The sequence below is a fragment of the Ambystoma mexicanum genome, chromosome 3q (genome assembly GCF_040938575.1).
Source record: "Ambystoma mexicanum isolate Mex_15411 chromosome 3q, UKY_AmexF1_1, whole genome shotgun sequence".
Lineage (NCBI taxonomy): Eukaryota > Metazoa > Chordata > Amphibia > Caudata > Ambystomatidae > Ambystoma > Ambystoma mexicanum.
In genome coordinates, this window is record NC_090926.1 from 219,085,684 (window position 1) to 219,103,028 (window position 17,345).

Below are 17,345 nucleotides of genomic sequence, written 5' to 3' on the forward strand. Positions count from 1 at the left end.
AGATTCCAAATACTCTTTCAGAACTCTCTTTTTGGGAATGGTTAACAAGAACATGCATCAGAAAAAAAGCCAAGGAGTCAGGAATCAAGTCAATAGCACAATCTTCTGGTCAGTGAGGGGGCAATTCCTTGGGTATCTTGTCCAAGAATACCTTCTCGAATCCTTGGCACTGGTATGCAATGACTTACTGTGACATGGGCTTTGGAACTCACACACTCGACCACTGCTGGATCTCCTAGAGAGGAGAAGAGACAATAAAATACACAATATTGAACTGAAGAGTGTTTTTACGCCAATCAATCAATCAACATATTATGTCTTCGTAACCAAGAAATACCCAGTACGATTGGAAAGTGAGCCGCTCTTATTATGTCGAATTGCAGGGATTCCTTATGGTCAAAAATCGCAATCTCCAAAGGTCTAGAAGTATGTGTGATGGGACCTGAGATAAGAGGGTTATCATCAACTCCTTCCACTGGTGGGTTCTAAGCTCATACCTGGCAGGGTATCCTTTCCTTTTCCGTCCACAATGTATCCATGAAGTTCCCCGCTGCTCTGCAATCTACTAGGGCTAGTGCTTCTACCTTTTGATCGGGCAGCTGTAGAAGTACTCAAACCACGAGAAGACCTGTGTCCTCAGTGTTCAATTAACAGGAATGAGAAGTGTACAAGTGATCATGCTTGCTACCACGGCCGGCGATCCCTTCAGGTCTTTCGTTTTCCGACCTTCGGTGAGGAATCTCGGTACAGTACTTGAGTAGATGACTATTTGATCCACAATACATGCATAGCCCCAACTCTCTTCTGTGTCGTCTTTCAGAGGGCGATAGCGGTCCTCTACTAGCTCCGATTTGCATAGGTCCTTCTTTGTTAGACTCTCCTGTCTTGGGGAAGGACTGAGTTGGAGTAGGTGGAGGTGGCGCCCTGAGTTGGTGTTTCTTCCGTTCGGCCTTTCTTTCGGTAAGCCAGTAATCAATCTGAAGAACCAGCGAAATAAGGTCATATAAAGTCACAGGACGTGACATGCGAGCCAGTTCACCCTTGAGCTCTTCATGAAGTCCCCTTTGGCTTTGGTGTCAATGCGTTGGAAACACGAGATGTAAGTCATGAGGTCCGAGGACCCCTGTCGAATGTCAAGAAGAGTCTCACGGTTAGTATATGTTACTTCTGCCTTCCAAAGGTCTGCCTCAGGACTTCAACAAAGCAACAAAGGCGCTATAATCACATAGTACTGGATTTGCAGACGTCACCATAGGAGTTGCCCATGCAAGGGCATTTCCCATCATGTTGGTGATCATGAACCCCATTTCTTGCCTGATCAGGAACATCATAAGTGGTAGGCCGGAAGGTGAAGTGTACCACACATGCATCCACAAATTATTTACTTTTTTGCAGTGATGCGTCAAATTTTCCAACTGCTAATCCCATAGGAGGTAGGTCAGTAGATCGATCTTCTCCGGCAGACACTATCAGCCTAAGCACTGCATTTTCTGACTTCAAAGTATGTACCTCTCCAGAAAGTCCTTGGACCGCATAAATAAGTTCTTGTACTTGTTCCACTGTTGCCATGATGGGACGTGCTGTTTGGCATTGCAAACTGTCGTAAACGGGTAATCTCTCCTCACCTGAATCTTCATTAGAGAGCTCCTCAAAAAGGTCATGTGGTGGAGGTGAAGCACCCTTCTTTCAGAACTAATTCCAGTCCTCGAAGAGGTAGGGTCTACCTTGAGATGAAGCCAGTATGCCCCCTCGTAAAATAGTCCAGGCAAGAGACTCCTCCCCGGAATAAAGCAAAAACAAAGGAAAAATGCCTTGAATGGCATAAAAAACCCTTCAGTCGTTGTCCATAGAAAATAAAGTGTCAGATGGATGCCAGTAGTGAGAAATGATGAAGAATGTGCAGAGAAGAATCCCTTGATGGAAGATCAGTACTGTAGATGCAGCAGAGAATGCTAAAAACAGTTAGAGACAGTTCCTGCAGAATAGGAAGTAAAAGGAAAGCAGGAAAGATAGCTGCAGAGACGAGGGAAAGAGGCAGTGCAGAAAGCGTAGTTATCAGAGGAGGCTTATCACAGTAACCAAGAGGAAAACCAGAGTGGAAGGAATACACGAAAGAAATGACCATGAGCGTCTTACCCGAAAGTAGAAAACCAGCAGGTTTGCAACTCAGCAAGCAGCTGCACAGCATTCATATGAATGGGGGTGGCCATATTGAAAAAAGACTAGACTGGGAAATCACATTCACACGAAAGTGTGGTGGAACGTTAATGGTGTCCTATGCACCAGAGTTCCAGATACTCCAGGAAAGCGAGCTGTTGACACTTTCTCGGAATGTGCAGGAGAAATCTTTGTAAATATTGTGGGCCTCATTACAAGTTGGGTGGTGCAGTAAAAATGTGGCAGTAATAGATTTAACACTGCATTTCTGTACAACCAAACTATGAGCTGGGAGGAAAGTTGAAGGATTCAGCTCCAGCTCTGAGCTGGAGGTAAATCCACCGACTTTTCACCCATTTTTGGAGCAATTACCGTTTGCTTATAGTTTGAAATAAACAAGTAGATCACCAGAAATTACACGTGACAAGAGTACCAGCAGCAAGAGTGATAGTCACCCGAGGGATATGCACCTCGATAGTCTTTAAAAAAACTATACGTAAGAAGCTTTGCGCTTTGAAACACATGCATGAGCGCGATACAAATAAAATATATCATATCAAGTTAATAAATAAGCCAGGTTAGGCCGCTTTTTGAAATTGCAATAAGTTGGCTCATCATTTCTAGACATAATATCCAATCACAGACTGACAGGTTTTGCTAGGTGTGAGGCAACCAAGGTCTGAGTTAGGTATATTGAGTGGACATTTAGAGACAGAATGATGGACGGGAAAAGCGACGGCAATAGTAAGACAGCAGGGAGACAAGTAGGGCGACCCACAGCAAGACCTGAGAGAAGGCCTCCGACAAGTCAAGTCAGGCTAAACATGGGATGGCATTATGGCTATTAGGTCGCTGATGGGGCAATAACTAACAAATTGTTACATCTCAATATTGGTAAACACAATGATAAAGACAATAGGTTCACCGCACTACAATTCCTTGACTATTTAGAGTTCAATGTTGAATGCATTTGCCTTAAACCACAACCCACAGTATAAAATACAACAATGGAAGAGGCGAAGAAACACAGAACACAATTCAAGTATTTTGCCCAAGAACATTAACAATTCTACCTAACCTTGAGGTCAGGGGTGGCTCATTCATAATGGGTGACAGGAGTCAACCCACCGGTTTTAAACGAGTCGCCCACCCCAGTATGCACCTTAAGCACTTTTCAGCTGCATCAAGGGCTGAGGGAGGGCTCCTGGGCTAGCATGAAGTGTCAAAGGGAAACCTGGTTTCCCTTGAAAGTGCACTGGGAGAAGGGAGTGCATTCTTGACTGGGCAACGATGTTAAAGCAAACACGACAAATGTTGTTGCGTGGCTAGACTGGGCTTCATTGCTGCAGCCAGCCTGGACACATGTATGCTTCTGGCATGGCAATTTTTTCTGGGCATCAAAATGGAAACAACCCAGACTGGCTGCAGCAATGCAGGCTCATCTAGCTACATAACAAAAATTACGTTTGTTTTAAGCATGACACCCACTACAAAATGCCAAGCCAGAGGTATAAACATTGCCAGACCGGTTTCAGCAATGCAGTCCAGTCTACCCACTTAGCAACACTTATGTTTGGCCAACATGGTAAGTGTTGTTACGTGGCTAGGTTGGACTGTGTTGCTGCAGCCAGTCTGGCAATGTTTATGCCTCTGGCTTGGCATTTTTAGTGAGTATCATGCTTAAAGCAAACACAATTGTTGTTATGTAGCTAGATGAGCCTGCATTGCTGCAGCCAGTCTGGTTATGTTTTCTTCTTCTGGTGTCATGGCATGTTTCACTGTGTATGCAGGGTAAACTAAACATGATGAGCAAAGTCATCATACAAATGAGCTAGAAAATGCTCTCTAAGCTGTTGGTGACTTGCATCTATTGAAGTATTTCCATGTCTTACCCTACAACTGGGTGGCTTTTGACACCATTTTTCACAGAGAGTATGCTGTAAAAATGCACAATTTAACACAGTATTTAGAAAAAAAAATCTACAGGGGAGAACTCGTCCAAACCCTCTTTGGTTGGTTCAGGCTCCCTCACTAAACTCGGTCGTTTACGCATTTTCATGATAAAGATTTACAAAATTTAGATAAAATAAAAGTCACAACCCACCACTCTGGATATTAGCACTGTTGAAGGCTTATGTTTAGACTTGATATGTAGTGAATCCTAGACGTGCTTCACACTCATTAGGAAAAGTCTTCACATGTAAAAACACATTAGATGCGTGCAGACAACAATCTAAAGTACTACCATGTATTTATTATTTCCTAGCAAGTGAGCGGTTGCTAGCTAAGATGTGTGCTCAACATTTCTGCTGCTTGGAACCGAGACACCTTTCCACAAGTGCCGGGAATTCACCAGAATTCCCAGCAGACTAGTTTTGCAGACCCCGATAACCTAGGATGAATTGTTTGTCTGTGCATACACACCTGCGTTAATTCTTTTTAATATAGTATGTATTTTTAAAGTATTTGTCTAGAAGCGAGCACTAGTCTCTGAAGTAGTCAGCGTGTAAGTACAAAACGGACTCGTGTTTTATCATTTACTTCATCCAAAAAAAAATAAGAACATGTTCAAATGTGCAACATTTATTTTATCCGAGGGGTGGATTAGCAACACGTTTTAAGTGAGACAGAAATGAGGTAAAGAAAAGTCTACCTCGATGCTGCGAGACACTTCAAAATACTGCCGCTCCACTACAGCAGCAAGCAGAATGGCTCTAACAAAATAAAGTTCACAAGTGATATCTGGGGGCGACCTCGCGTCTCAAGTAACGGGGTGCAGCGATCTAGAGGTAGGCACTGAAAGCGGGAAACCAAAACATACAGGATCACATTCTTAGGTCAGGATCACACTCACAAACGTCTATGGCATCATTTAATCGCCCAAGCAATCCCAGGGTAAGGAAGAGTCAGGATAAGAAAACTGGAAGAGGAAGCAGGGCAAACAAAAAGAAAAGCTGCTGCAATCTAGAGTTGGAGGAGGCAGGTTTCCATGTCTTAAAATCGCAGCAAAAATGGCTGTGAATACAAAATATTGCGGCAAAAATGCTGTGGTGTTGCCGCCCTAATCCTGTAAAGGATGCGGGGGACACCCCCACAACCCCCAGACCGATTATACCATTTAAGGGGAGCAGGGGACCTCCCCGCAACCCCCGCTCCCCTTAAATGGTATAATGGGGTACACCTTTCCCGGGTCAAACCATCGCATTTTTGCCACGATTTTTTTTACTGGTGACATTTTTGCCGCGATTGTATTACCCGATACCGGAGGCAGAGCACATGGTGGAAGTGGCAGCAAACATATGAAAGAAGAAGGCATGAAGCATTAGGAGGAAGAGGTCCTTGGAAGAAGGCCAGGAGAGCCAGGAAAACTCAGGTTGCTATGTGGACTGTAGGAGACAGGACGTGGTTACACAGAAGAACAGAGGCTAGTTAGCTGAGAAGATAAAAAGAAACAAGGCAGGAGATGGCTAGAAGGTGCAGGTAGGGGGAGAAGGGGCAGGAAACAGGCAGAGACAGCAACCGTTGGCGGAATAGGTGCTCTCCAACAAAGACAAGTGGATTGTGACCTACATGGATGACGTTCTTCTTGCTTGACATGTCCCGGGCCCACTCCAGGATGGCCCCTCGCAGGTCCACACTACTCTCTGGCTTGCTGTGAGATGGTTTCTGTGGAAGAAAATGAGCAGTGTGTAGTGGCAGAGATTAGATGTTGACCAATAAAATCTGCATCTTAAATGCCAAGGAGGCTCTCATCCTGATGACAACTTGTGCACGTTTTAATTTAATGATGTAATTTATTAAAAAATGTGTTATTGTGTATTTAGTTATAAACGTTAACACAAATTTATAAATACAAAATGATGTAATGATGAACAATGGCTATGTGCATTTACTTTATCATCGCCCAACGCTTTTATACACAATTACTTGGTCACAAATACAACTTTAGACAAATGGCAACTTGTCGGCAAGCCCATGCTGATGAAAAGGTCAGATTGAAGTAAACTGTAACAAAGCTATATTAGTACCCGGCGAGAGTCAAACAGAATGCAACACGCATTCTGATTGGCTCTCGCCGGGTCGTTACCTGGCCGAGAATCCGTCAATTCTTGGCAGGGATTCCAGCCATCCTTGTCCTCGGCGGGGGGCGCAGCAGCCCCTCAGCCAATGAGGAGGCTCGAAGCGGAGCCATCCCCGCTCTGAGCCTCCCACGGCTGAGAGGCTGCTTTCGCACCGTACGGCTTTTCTTTTTCCTCTTTTTTCCCTTTCCTCCCTCCTCCCTGCCCTCCCCACCTCACTTACCTTTCTGCTCCTTCATCCCTGGTGGGGGACGATGGCAGCCTCCAGCCATGTAGAGACTCGGAGCGGGCCATCCCCGCTCCACGCCTCCACATGGCTGGAGATTTCCATCGTCCCCAGCCGGGGGCGCAGGTACGTTTTTTTTCTTACTTTTTTCTCCCCCTCCCCAACCCCACTTACCTTCTGCTTCTTTTTTTTGGGAGCGGACGCGCTGCAAACACTTCTGTTCCCAGCGCATCGGCTCCCAATGGCCGCCATGGAAAGGGAAAACCGACTCCGTTTTCCCTTTGCCGGCAGCCATTTTCTTGGTCGTTTAAAAATGCTTTTAGTTCCCCAGTCACGCACATTGCGGGCCAGGGTACTAATAGCAATATGACCCTCGCGGCAGGGGCATTACCGACTCAGATAATGCCCCGGGGCCTTTGTTATATAACTATAGGTCCCGGGGCATTACCTGAGTCGGTGATGCCGCCGCCGCTCGGGTCATATTGCTTAAGTGTGGCACATTAGGTGTGGAGAAGTAAACATAGCAAAATAACAGGTGGGTAGAAATAAACAATATGATCATGTATTAAAAAGAATCTACCTTTGGACTACCACGAGAAGGGTACTGCAGCAGCAAAGTGAGCGGGTTAAAGTGCTTGATACTGTAAAAAGGATGTGTCCAATTTAATAAACCTTCACTCAGGGGGTCAATGAACTTATGCATCTTTTAACAGCACAAACACTTTTGCTCCAAGTAGCAATTGCAACACATGTGTTTTGGTTTCACATTGTCATATTAACGTTAAGATGCAAGGCACGATGGATGAAGTTAAGCTAAGTTGGACCTGAAAGCATTTGAGTCTGTGACTTTCAAGTTGCACACCCGGAAAAGCAACAATGATCTATCCTAATAGCTTTCAGGTAACACATAGATACAAATATTGATCCCCAGTTACAGCAGAGGCTGGATTATGCGCTTCGGAATCGAGGATGGTGCTAAGAGGGTTCCATGTAATAATGTCGCCACAAAAATCTCGCCATGCAAAAATATCGCCGAAAAATGGCTGTTTTTTGTGGCGACATTATTGCATGGAACATGCGGGGGACACCCCTGCAACCCCCAAACTTTTTTTTTTGCCCCTGTCCCCATATATATGGTCACCCAAATAATATTGCCACGACATTTTCCCGGCGATATTATTTACGGCGACCACATATATGGGGATATTATTACCTGATAGCGCTAAGAGGTGATTGCATTTTTTGACTAGTGCGTTGGGCCTGTTCCCCTTAGAATAAGGAAAAGCTGAGCCAACCATGTTGGAAATAGAAGCTAAAATAGAGCTCAACACATATCACACAACTGATACCTTAACTATTTCTGCTATTTAACTGGTTCCATGTGATAATATCCCTGCAAAAATGTCACCATACAAGAATGGGAAACCCCTGCAACCCCCATATTTTTTTTAAGGGAGAGGGGGATACCCCCACAACCCCTGCTCCTGTTTACCCCATATATTGTCCCCATAAATAATGTTGCCTATGCCTTTTCCCGGCGACTATATGTATGGCGATAATATGACCTGATACTATTTAACTGTTTTACATTTTTATCAGTACTGAATGTCTAGCAAAAAAGTTTCTCAACTGTTTTAAAGCACCATAAAGACCGACTCTCAAGCTTACAAAAATACGCTCCACGGGCTGATTAGTCGATGCATTAAAGCTGCCATGGATTTCCAATTTACTGGGGAAAGTGACTACTTTCACCTCGTCAAGAGCAGGTCAATAAGTTACCTGGTAGATGAGTCCCGTGGCATGTGTGGCAATGACCTGAGAGATTTATACATTTATAGATTTTGGGTGGCTCTTTCCCACTCAGGCCCTACCCTGTCTACATCTCTGTGTATATTTAGTACCAACATGCGCTACCCCACCTTGGCCTTATTCCAGTTGATCTCTAAGCCAGAATATTTCCACTAGTGTCCACCCAGTAGATTAATTCCGAGTGTGGAGTCTGGCTCAACCCTATCATCAGGCCGCCAGAGGGTCTACTTCTAAGACCTTGTTTTGTATGCTGTTGATATATTTTACAACCGTCCAACTCATGTGGGAATGTCATCCAAGTTTCTTGGAACATAAATATTTGGTAACTTACAAGCAGTTTCAACATGGGACCACTGTAACAATAATGGGAGTTGCCTCCGGTATTCCAGCAGGCCCCCTGATAAACTCATTCTCGGGAGGAACCCCAAATTTGAAAGAAGTGTTTTTAACCATTTCAGACCCATAGCATTATCATAATCTTCCATTTAACTCAGCTTAGCTTTAACTGGCGGCAATACGACAGCTTTTACTGTAAGTGCATTACATGTGCAGCAAGCTGCAGTAGGATTAATGTGAACTTTCCTGTCAAGATCGTAACCTAAATAGGAGAGACATTCATGCTGTGCTCTTATCATTGTTGCGCTTTCCGGCAGCGCACAATGAATTTTAGTCACATTTCCACTTTTCACTCCTTAAGGTTGTATAAAGTTAAAATCGCTACTGTTTTCAATCTGCAATGATGGTATTTTAGCAAATAATTTCAACAAAACAGAGTGATTTAGACGAATTCCTTCACATGGGACAGTCAGTTTCGGAACAATAGACAGTATGCGTGGATCTAGGATAATGCTGCATACATTGTCAACTGGTATGGCTTCCTCAATTACAGTAGCGTTTGACTTCAACGGAGAGGGGAGAGCCGATCCTGATAGATCAGGTAAAAGTATGACTGCATGCCCGTTGTGGGGCAGTTACCACTGTAACAAGCTACGCACTCTCAGTTAGGCAAGGTGCCACTCCCAATTGCACGTTGGACTCCTTGTTTTTGGTTTGCAGCATAGCAGACAGGTGACATATATTTTCTCTTCATTTTAAAGATCTTCATGTATCCTCCCGCATAACTTTAATAACATTTTCATTGTAAAATGTAGGACTTCATTTTGGGCAGAACCTCCAGATTTCACAGAACCCTCCATTCTCAGGGTCAGAGTTTCATGTGGAATTGTAACAGAGATTTGGGGAAGCAGAAAGACGATAATTATCAACTTGCCTTTCCGGCTGTCCCGAGCTGCCATTATTTAAGTGGATTACACTTCCAACGTCTTCTTCCTGCCGGCTTCTAGCACACATGGAGGGTCGAGAGGCCTTACAGAGAGAGTAACAGAGCTCCAAGAGGGGGGTCATTGTCTATATCTCCCAAGGAGTTGCCCATTTTTTCTTGCCAGGCTGTTTCCACTTCAGCATCAGTAATTGCCCCTAGCTTAGATCTTTCAGTAGGGGCTCTTTTGTAACCATTGCTTTTCCCATAGGGGTTTGACTTGCGGAAGTTGTAGACCCTGGTTTTACTTAGGACTTTCCCAGGCATTTGGACTAAGAAAACACCTGGCCAGTACAGTAGTTAGGAAGGGTAAAGTCACAATACTGCAGTACAGGGATGTAGCGCATCGCTTACCTCGGTTGCACGTGAGGGTCTGATGCAGTTAGGCAAAGATCACTGAATCACTGATCAATCGAAGGGTGCACTTGCTGCTCTGTCCGTGCTGTTTCGAACCTCCAATCCCCTGACAAACCACTCTGCAGCCACTCAGCTGCCCGCACAGCGCTCTGCACTGCTGCAATATTTATATAGCCTCAAATGCTTGTTGTCAGGCTCCTCTTCCAGTAACAGCTTCCAGCAAAGACAGACTGTCGCCTCGTACCAAAAACCACTCTGCAGACACTCGGCTGCCCGGCTATAGTCCTTTGTTTATGGTTATTTGGAAGACAGTTTGTGAATTTGGGTTTGCGTTTTAAAATGTGCGGAAATCCCCCCTTATTTGGACAAATGATCAAAAGAGAGAAAGGGCATATGAATAAGCACATCTTCTCACTTGCACCAAAATAAGTTGTCTCTTAGTGAGTTCCCTGTATTTTGAAAACTGCACACATCACCTTAAATTGAAGTTAGGATACATTGAATTGTAGCCTTATAACTTTTTATTTTGGGACTGTATGGATACTTACAATAAAAAAATTCAAAAATTGTACTTTGTGGTTACAAATGCAATGTGTCCAGGATAGGCTGGTGGCAGCGGATATTTTTCTACCCTGTCTTTGACTTTTTACTCGTGCACTTTTGCATTTTACCACATAATAGCATAACGTGTAACATATACCACAAGAATTTCACATGTCCATTGGCCATATTCTCGTTTGGGTTTTAGTAAAATAAACATATTTAACTATCACCCAATGTAGTCCGAGTCTTTCTTCTGGTTCACCACAGGTGCCATCATCATCTGAGTCATCTCTCTTGAAGTCTGCCCTCTGTTAGGAGCTGTATGGATCCAAATGACCTAAAATGCAATGCTAGCAAAATGAACTGAATTCCTTATATGTGGTTCACATTCCTCTGATTAGAATCTGTTTTTTTTCGCCCGACACACTTGCCTTACCCCCAAATTTGGTCAACAAAGTTTAAAATCTAGTTATACAATACCCACATTTCCCTTCTTGCTCGAATAAACCAAGAGGTTGTCACCTGTTTAAGTCATATTTGCCAACTCAGGAAACGCTTTCATTTACTTTCCTTTAGTCATCAAGTTCAGCTGACAGATTAATTCATAACATCATCTAGACGACTGCAATTCGATCTATTTGGGACCTCCCAAATATTAACTTTTAAGACTTTTAAAGATACAGAATTCCCTAAGTAGAATTTTATTGAAACTTCCACGGAAAGCGGACACATCGGCCACTCCCCAACAATTGCGCTGGCTTCTAGTCGGTGAAAGATTTAAATTCAGGGTTTAGTGCCTTATGCCATGCATCACAAAGCCCAAGCCTCCTTAAAAATAAATTACAAATATGTTCCACATTGTTCCCTCCATTCAGTAAAAGATAACTTCCCCTTCAAAGTTTCAGCTAGAAACATATGGGGGCAGATCTTTCCTGAGGGACACCGGTAGAAAAAGAAGACGAATATCAATCCTTTGGAAAACAGCTTAAAACTTTCCTTTTCCCAAAAAGGCTGTAAATAATCTTCACCCAGCTTTTACTTGATTGCTTTTCCTTTCACTATTTTGATTAGGGTCTAGTTTGTTCATGCAGGTCAAGCGTGAAGATGCCCTTTGGGCTGTAAGCTGTGTTATACAAATAATCTTAAACCCGACTAAAAACCAGCAGTCATCCGGGCCCCCTGGCCGACTCCTGGTGTTTCCACACTCCTTGGTCTATGCTCTGTCTTCCGGCACAATGTCATGGTGCATCCTGGCCTTCACTGCCTCAAGGCTCCCCACGCATCGCAATCAACCGCACACGGGTGAGTATGGTGGCTTTCCTTTTATCATTACATTTTAAACACCCATAGGTTCGCCATGTCTAGTAGTGTTACAGTATGGCTTGGTTAGGCGGTAAGCGCTATTAGCTTGTTCTCTCCCTTTAAGTGGCATTTTCTTTGTTCAAACCCCTTAACCTAGTAATGTACAAATAAAGCCCATTACAGCCCAGGTGCCTTTTTTATTCAAAAGGGTTCATAGAAGGTGCCTGCCAGTCAGTGCTGGAACCCACCAGCCTACTCGTGGCTGAAACTCCAGAGTCTAAGAGTGGAGGCAAAGACCTGATCCAGCGGGACGTGCCGTCGACATCTATGGATTTATTGGTCTTTTTCTGTCTCCAGGGATCACATTGAGCTTTCAAATGCTAAACAGTTGTTTTCACCCTCAAGTGCACCGACACCTGTCAGTGACCTGGGTTGTGCACAGGTGTACCAGTAGGTGGACGCTTTGTTTCAGTGTAGGCGTGACACAAGTTGGAACATTTGCAGTGCCTGTTGGACTCTGTACCTGTGGGATAAAGGCTGGTGACTAAAGTGGTCGTTGGTCGCAGAAGAATGACCGAGGTAACCATCCAATCCTCAGAGAATGCCTTGGGTGTTCTAGGTAAGTATTGTTACTCAGCTTTAATACTGCACCAAGAGCTACCTTAGTGTCAGTATGTTAGGTTCATCTGTCACTGAGGTATTGGGGTTGATGATAGGCAGGTGAGGCAGCGACCATGGATTGCTGCCAGAATTAGGCCGCAAGAGGGCTTTAACAAAACTGCCGGTACCTCATGCCTCCCGATGTGACATAGGATTAGAGGATCCCCTCCTGATCTGGGGAGCCATCGCAAATGAGTTTCCTCACCTAGGTGCCTGCGAATAAAGAAATGTGCGTACCTGCCTGGTGGTGAAGATCCTAAAATCTGTGCCGTGGAAACCCATTCCCATCGGTGAAGATGAGGCAAGCGAGCCCTATGAGAGAGGCTGCAGCAGGGCATGGGATCTGGACAGAAATGGATGGGGACAAGTAGCCCAGACACAGAGCATGCAGCTTTGATCCCACAAACCCAGAGGATCTGGGCAAAGACGCCAGGGTGAAAGATAATAGTTATTTGACAAATGAGAAACCTCGTACAGCTGGCCTCAGGTGCCCCTGTTCGCTCAGGCAGGGTCGGCAGCACGTGCATGGTTGGATTGGCACTGAGTGTGGCCATATCAGCGCATGTGCCCAAGACGCCATTTTATGTTGACTATGAAAACATTGACCAGCGATTGTGCAGCAAAGGAGATAGAAATAAACAGCTATAAAGAGATGGGATATTGTGGGGTTTGCGGCAGCTTTTCAGGTAAAAGATAATCACTGGGGAAATTCCCCTGGAGCATTTCAATGGTAGGATTAGCTTGAATTGGGGCTCTTCGTAGGGCTCCTGGAAAGCACAGTTTGAGAAAAGTGAGCTCACCCTGAAATGAAGTGCGTATTTTGCGTTTTCACCACTAGTTCCAGTTCACTCTGTTTCCGCCTCACTCAACGACTGCACGGCCATGGCTACAACAGGTGCCCGCTACGAAAGGGGGCACACAAAAGTGGAAAGCCTACAAGCAGCAGAGGACTCCCTCGCCAAATCTACATTGGTTGCCCCAACAAGCACACATCACCTTCAAGACCAGCTGCATCAATTGCAAAGCTATTGCTTAGTGTGCTCCTTTCTACCTACCTGACAAGACATCCACAAGGAGCCAGGGCCTAGCCAGATCAGAGCTGCAAAAAGGCATAAAAAGAACACAAATAGGAAACACGCATTCCTGATCTACGCCCCCCAGGTTGTGGAACCTCATACTCATCAACATTATATTTGCACCCACCCTAATGCAATTCAGAAAGGACTTCAAGACCCTCCTCTTCAAGAATCAACTTCTTCCTGCACTGTAGACAATGCTGATCCAACCTGCAGCCCACCCAAGCTTAGCCCTGATTACTGCTCCTGTTGGTTAATTGTATATAATGCACCCTTATGTAAAGTTTGTGTCCTTACCTATATTTCTATGAACCCATTGTTGTACACTAGGCCACTACCTTTTAAAGCTAGGTCCATGCTAGAAAAATGCCCTAAATAAATAAAATAAGTAACTTAAAAGACATTCAGCTTCCTCCTCAACTATTCTGGTACATGAGGAGATGGAGTTAAGGTAGTTTGGTGAGGATGCCATGATGAGGTTGGGTAGGGAAGAGGGACACCGTTTTTATGACCCATTTGCAGAAAGGGGATAGCTCTGTGGAGGACATTGTCACTCCCTTGGTTTAGTCACATTAAAATTCCCTTCACCTTGCCTGCTTATGGGCTGCACCCACTTATTACTGGGGAGATCTTGAGGGTCATCAAAGTATCCTACTGGAGGGCGATAGCCGTAGCCCTCCAGGGACTTCAAGCGCCGTGAGGGCCAGGAGTCATATTTAGGTGCTATGTGGCTCTCGGAGATGTGTACCTTTTAGGTCAGATCCGGCTTTCGTACTCAGCCTTTTGCAACGAGCATAAATGGGCCAAGCGTAACCCCATGAACGCCTCTGCTCTGGTGATTGGGGGCAAGTGCCGTAGCCCATTTTATTTTCCTGTGCACGCCTTCTGAGGCGGGCAAGTGTAACACACTGGCAAGAGGCACGTGTGTGGGCATTCCTGCACTGCAAGTGCCGTTGTTTTTGCTATAGAAGCCCTCATTTGATCAATATGGAGGCAGCGGGCATATCTGTTATGGGAGCGAGGTCAGCACCTGGAGCAGTGGGGCTGCGAGGGCAGTGGGGGTCTGCTGTGGTGCTCTTCCCGAGGCACCCCTTCACCTTCGCAATGGATAATCCTGGAAATGTTCTACTGAATGCGTCTATGTGCCTTCCTTTTATTTGTACAAGTTTATTTGGCATGGTTTATTTTTTCCCCGTTGTATTTAATATATGTTATTGTGCCAATCTGTGCTGTTCTTTTTTATATTTTTGTAATGGACTTTGAGCTGAACAAAGAAATGTGTACTTGCTATTGATTTCTGATGAGACAGTTCACGAGGTTGAGCACCTGCCGCACAGATATCTGTGACCTAAGAATGGAGGTTTAAATCCCAGGCAGGACAAAAGCCTTTCATTCTTCCACGGTTAGTAAAACAAGTCCCATTGACCAGGTTGCAAACATGCATGTACGATATATGAAAGGTCCTACTTTTACTTTCATACAATTGCCAGAGCAGTTGTCCTACTGGTTATGAAACAATATCCTGTTAATGCAGGTGCAATTTGTGGGCTACTTTTAGGATTTCCTGCTTGATTTTAGAACGGTAGCCCCAACAATAGGCATTTCAAAACTGCAGCTTTTTGAAATAGTACTTTGTAAATCGGTGTGATGTGTAAACCGACAGGCAGGTGCTTCAAATTGAACAGTGCTCACCGTTTGTCCATAGTTTCAGGAAATAAGCTTGTCACAGGAGATGTCTATAATTGCATGCATTTATCGCTGGATTAGCCTCTGGTCCTGTAAAACAGGTCTAGTTGCCTTTGGGAAAAGTATGAGGCAGCAACGTGGAAAATCCCTATAGAAAAATAGTGCAGTATTCAGTTTGCCTCAGTCTCGAAGGACATTAAATGTTTATGTTTTCATTTCTGTTCCTTTTTAATTTAAAAACACTTTTGGGGAGAGCACCCAACATTTCATTCCAATGGGGTCCCCAAAATCTGACCTGTTGTATCACTAGGCAAAGTTAATAGTTTAAAGTTTAAAGTTTAATGATTTGGGTGGAACTGCACCAGGGTCTATTAAAGGGTCTGACATGATATGACATGACATGATAGTTTCTTTGTACTGCGCTCATACACAAGTGATTCAGAGCGCAACGAGGCAAGGGAGGGGCACGAGGGAGGACAAAACAACGATCTTACTAGGCCCAGTGACATTGAGAACGCAGAAGTGCAAGGGAGGGGGTCTGCAAGGGGCAGGGGAGGAGTGGAAAGTGCTGAACACGAGATCAACCAAACAACAGGTAGTGTGGTGGTAAGTGCAAGAATAAGGCGCAGACAACAGGTGTCTAATAAGTGCAGGAAGGGGACTGTGGGGTTGCACATACAGACCCAGGTGCAGGGTTGCCAAGAGGCAGTGCAGGTATGTGACTGGGTGGGCAGGGATCTAGGCCCGAAATCAGGGTGCCCAATGCTGAAGAAGACAGATCAGCAAGGGAGAGGAAGAGCGAAGGCAGAAGCAAAGAGGAAGGTCTTGAGGTGCTTCCGGAACCAAAGATGGTTCTCCTCAAGTTTCAGAGAGGCAGGGAGGCTGTTCCAGAGGGAGGCCCCAGCCGAAGAAAGGGATCTACCCCCAACTCATTTCTTGGAGAAGCAATTGACCCTGAGGGAGTTGGAGGAGCGGAGAGCTCGAGTAGGAAGGCATTTATGAATGGAAAGTTAAAGGTATTGCAGACCCAGGCCCCAGAAGGCCTTGTGGACAATGCAGAGGGTCTTGAATTTAATCCTAGATGCCACTGGGAGCCAATGAAGAGATTTCAGATCTGGAGCGATATGATCCCAGGGCCTGAGGCCAAGGACAAGGCTTGCAGTTCTGTTCTCGTTGAGCTGCAGAGGGCGGAGAGTAGTTGCAGGCAGTTGCAATAGTCCAGCCTAGAGAGAACCAGAGCTCGCGAGACTGTGAGCTTCTGGGGGTAGGAGAGTAAAGGAAGAATACCTCTGAGGAGGTAAAGTTGATAGTTTGACTTCTTAGAGACGTCAGAGATGTGTGGAGAAAAGAAAAGCATGGAGTCGAAAATGACCCCGAGATTCTTAGCCTCACAGGTGGGAGGCCAGCCAGAGAGTGAAAGGAAAGGAAGGTGCAGGTGAGCCGATGAGGAGGATCTCTGTCTTACTGGCATTAAGGTAGAGGCCATTGGCGGGACACCACTCCTGGATTGCAGACAAACAGTCAGAGATGAGAGAGGGAAAAGAGGTGGCACAGTGTCATCTGCATAGCACTGAAAATTAGAGCAGAGAGCGTCAATGCAGTGGGTGAGGGGTGCCAGGTATTGGTTGAAAAGCCAGGGCGAGAGGTTAGACCCCTGGAGAACACCACAGGTAGAGAGTGAGATAGAGGAAAGGAAGGACCCAGGTTGGACTTGGGAGGGTCAGTTTGAGAGTAAGGAGGTCAGCCAGGCCAAGGCCTGATTGGTGATACCCAGGTTATCATGTAGGCGGTTAAGCAGGATGGCATGGTTGACCGTGTCAAAGGCAGAAGTGAGATTGAGTAGGATAAGGACAGATGGGATATTAGAATCAAGCTTGGAAAGCAGGTTTTCGCAGATGTTCAGGAGAGCAGTTTCCATGCTTCTGGCTGCTCTGAAGCCAGACTGATGATCGTGGAGACAGCCAACAGAGCCGCTGTGAAGATTAAGCTGTGAGAAGGCCAGCTTTTCCAGGAGTTTGCCCAGGAAAGGAGTGATAGAGATTGGGCGATAGTTAGCCGGGCAGGAGGGGTCAGCTGTGGGTTTCTTGAGAAGAGGGTGCACAAAAAGAGTGCTTCATAGAGGACGAGCAGGC

At 45.2% G+C, this 17,345-nt stretch overlaps 1 protein-coding gene across 3 annotated transcripts in view; it reads right to left on the reverse strand.

Annotated features, from left to right (window-relative positions):
• The window catches only part of ARHGAP9 (Rho GTPase activating protein 9), a 1,031,694-nt gene that overhangs the window by 364,741 nt on the left and 649,608 nt on the right, over nt 1–17,345 (reverse strand). For all 3 annotated transcript variants that reach the window (XM_069653585.1, XM_069653586.1, XM_069653587.1), the window contains one exon: nt 5,728–5,823. In XM_069653585.1, the coding sequence (XP_069509686.1) occupies nt 5,728–5,823 (96 nt within the window). The remainder of the gene's footprint in view (nt 1–5,727; nt 5,824–17,345) is intronic.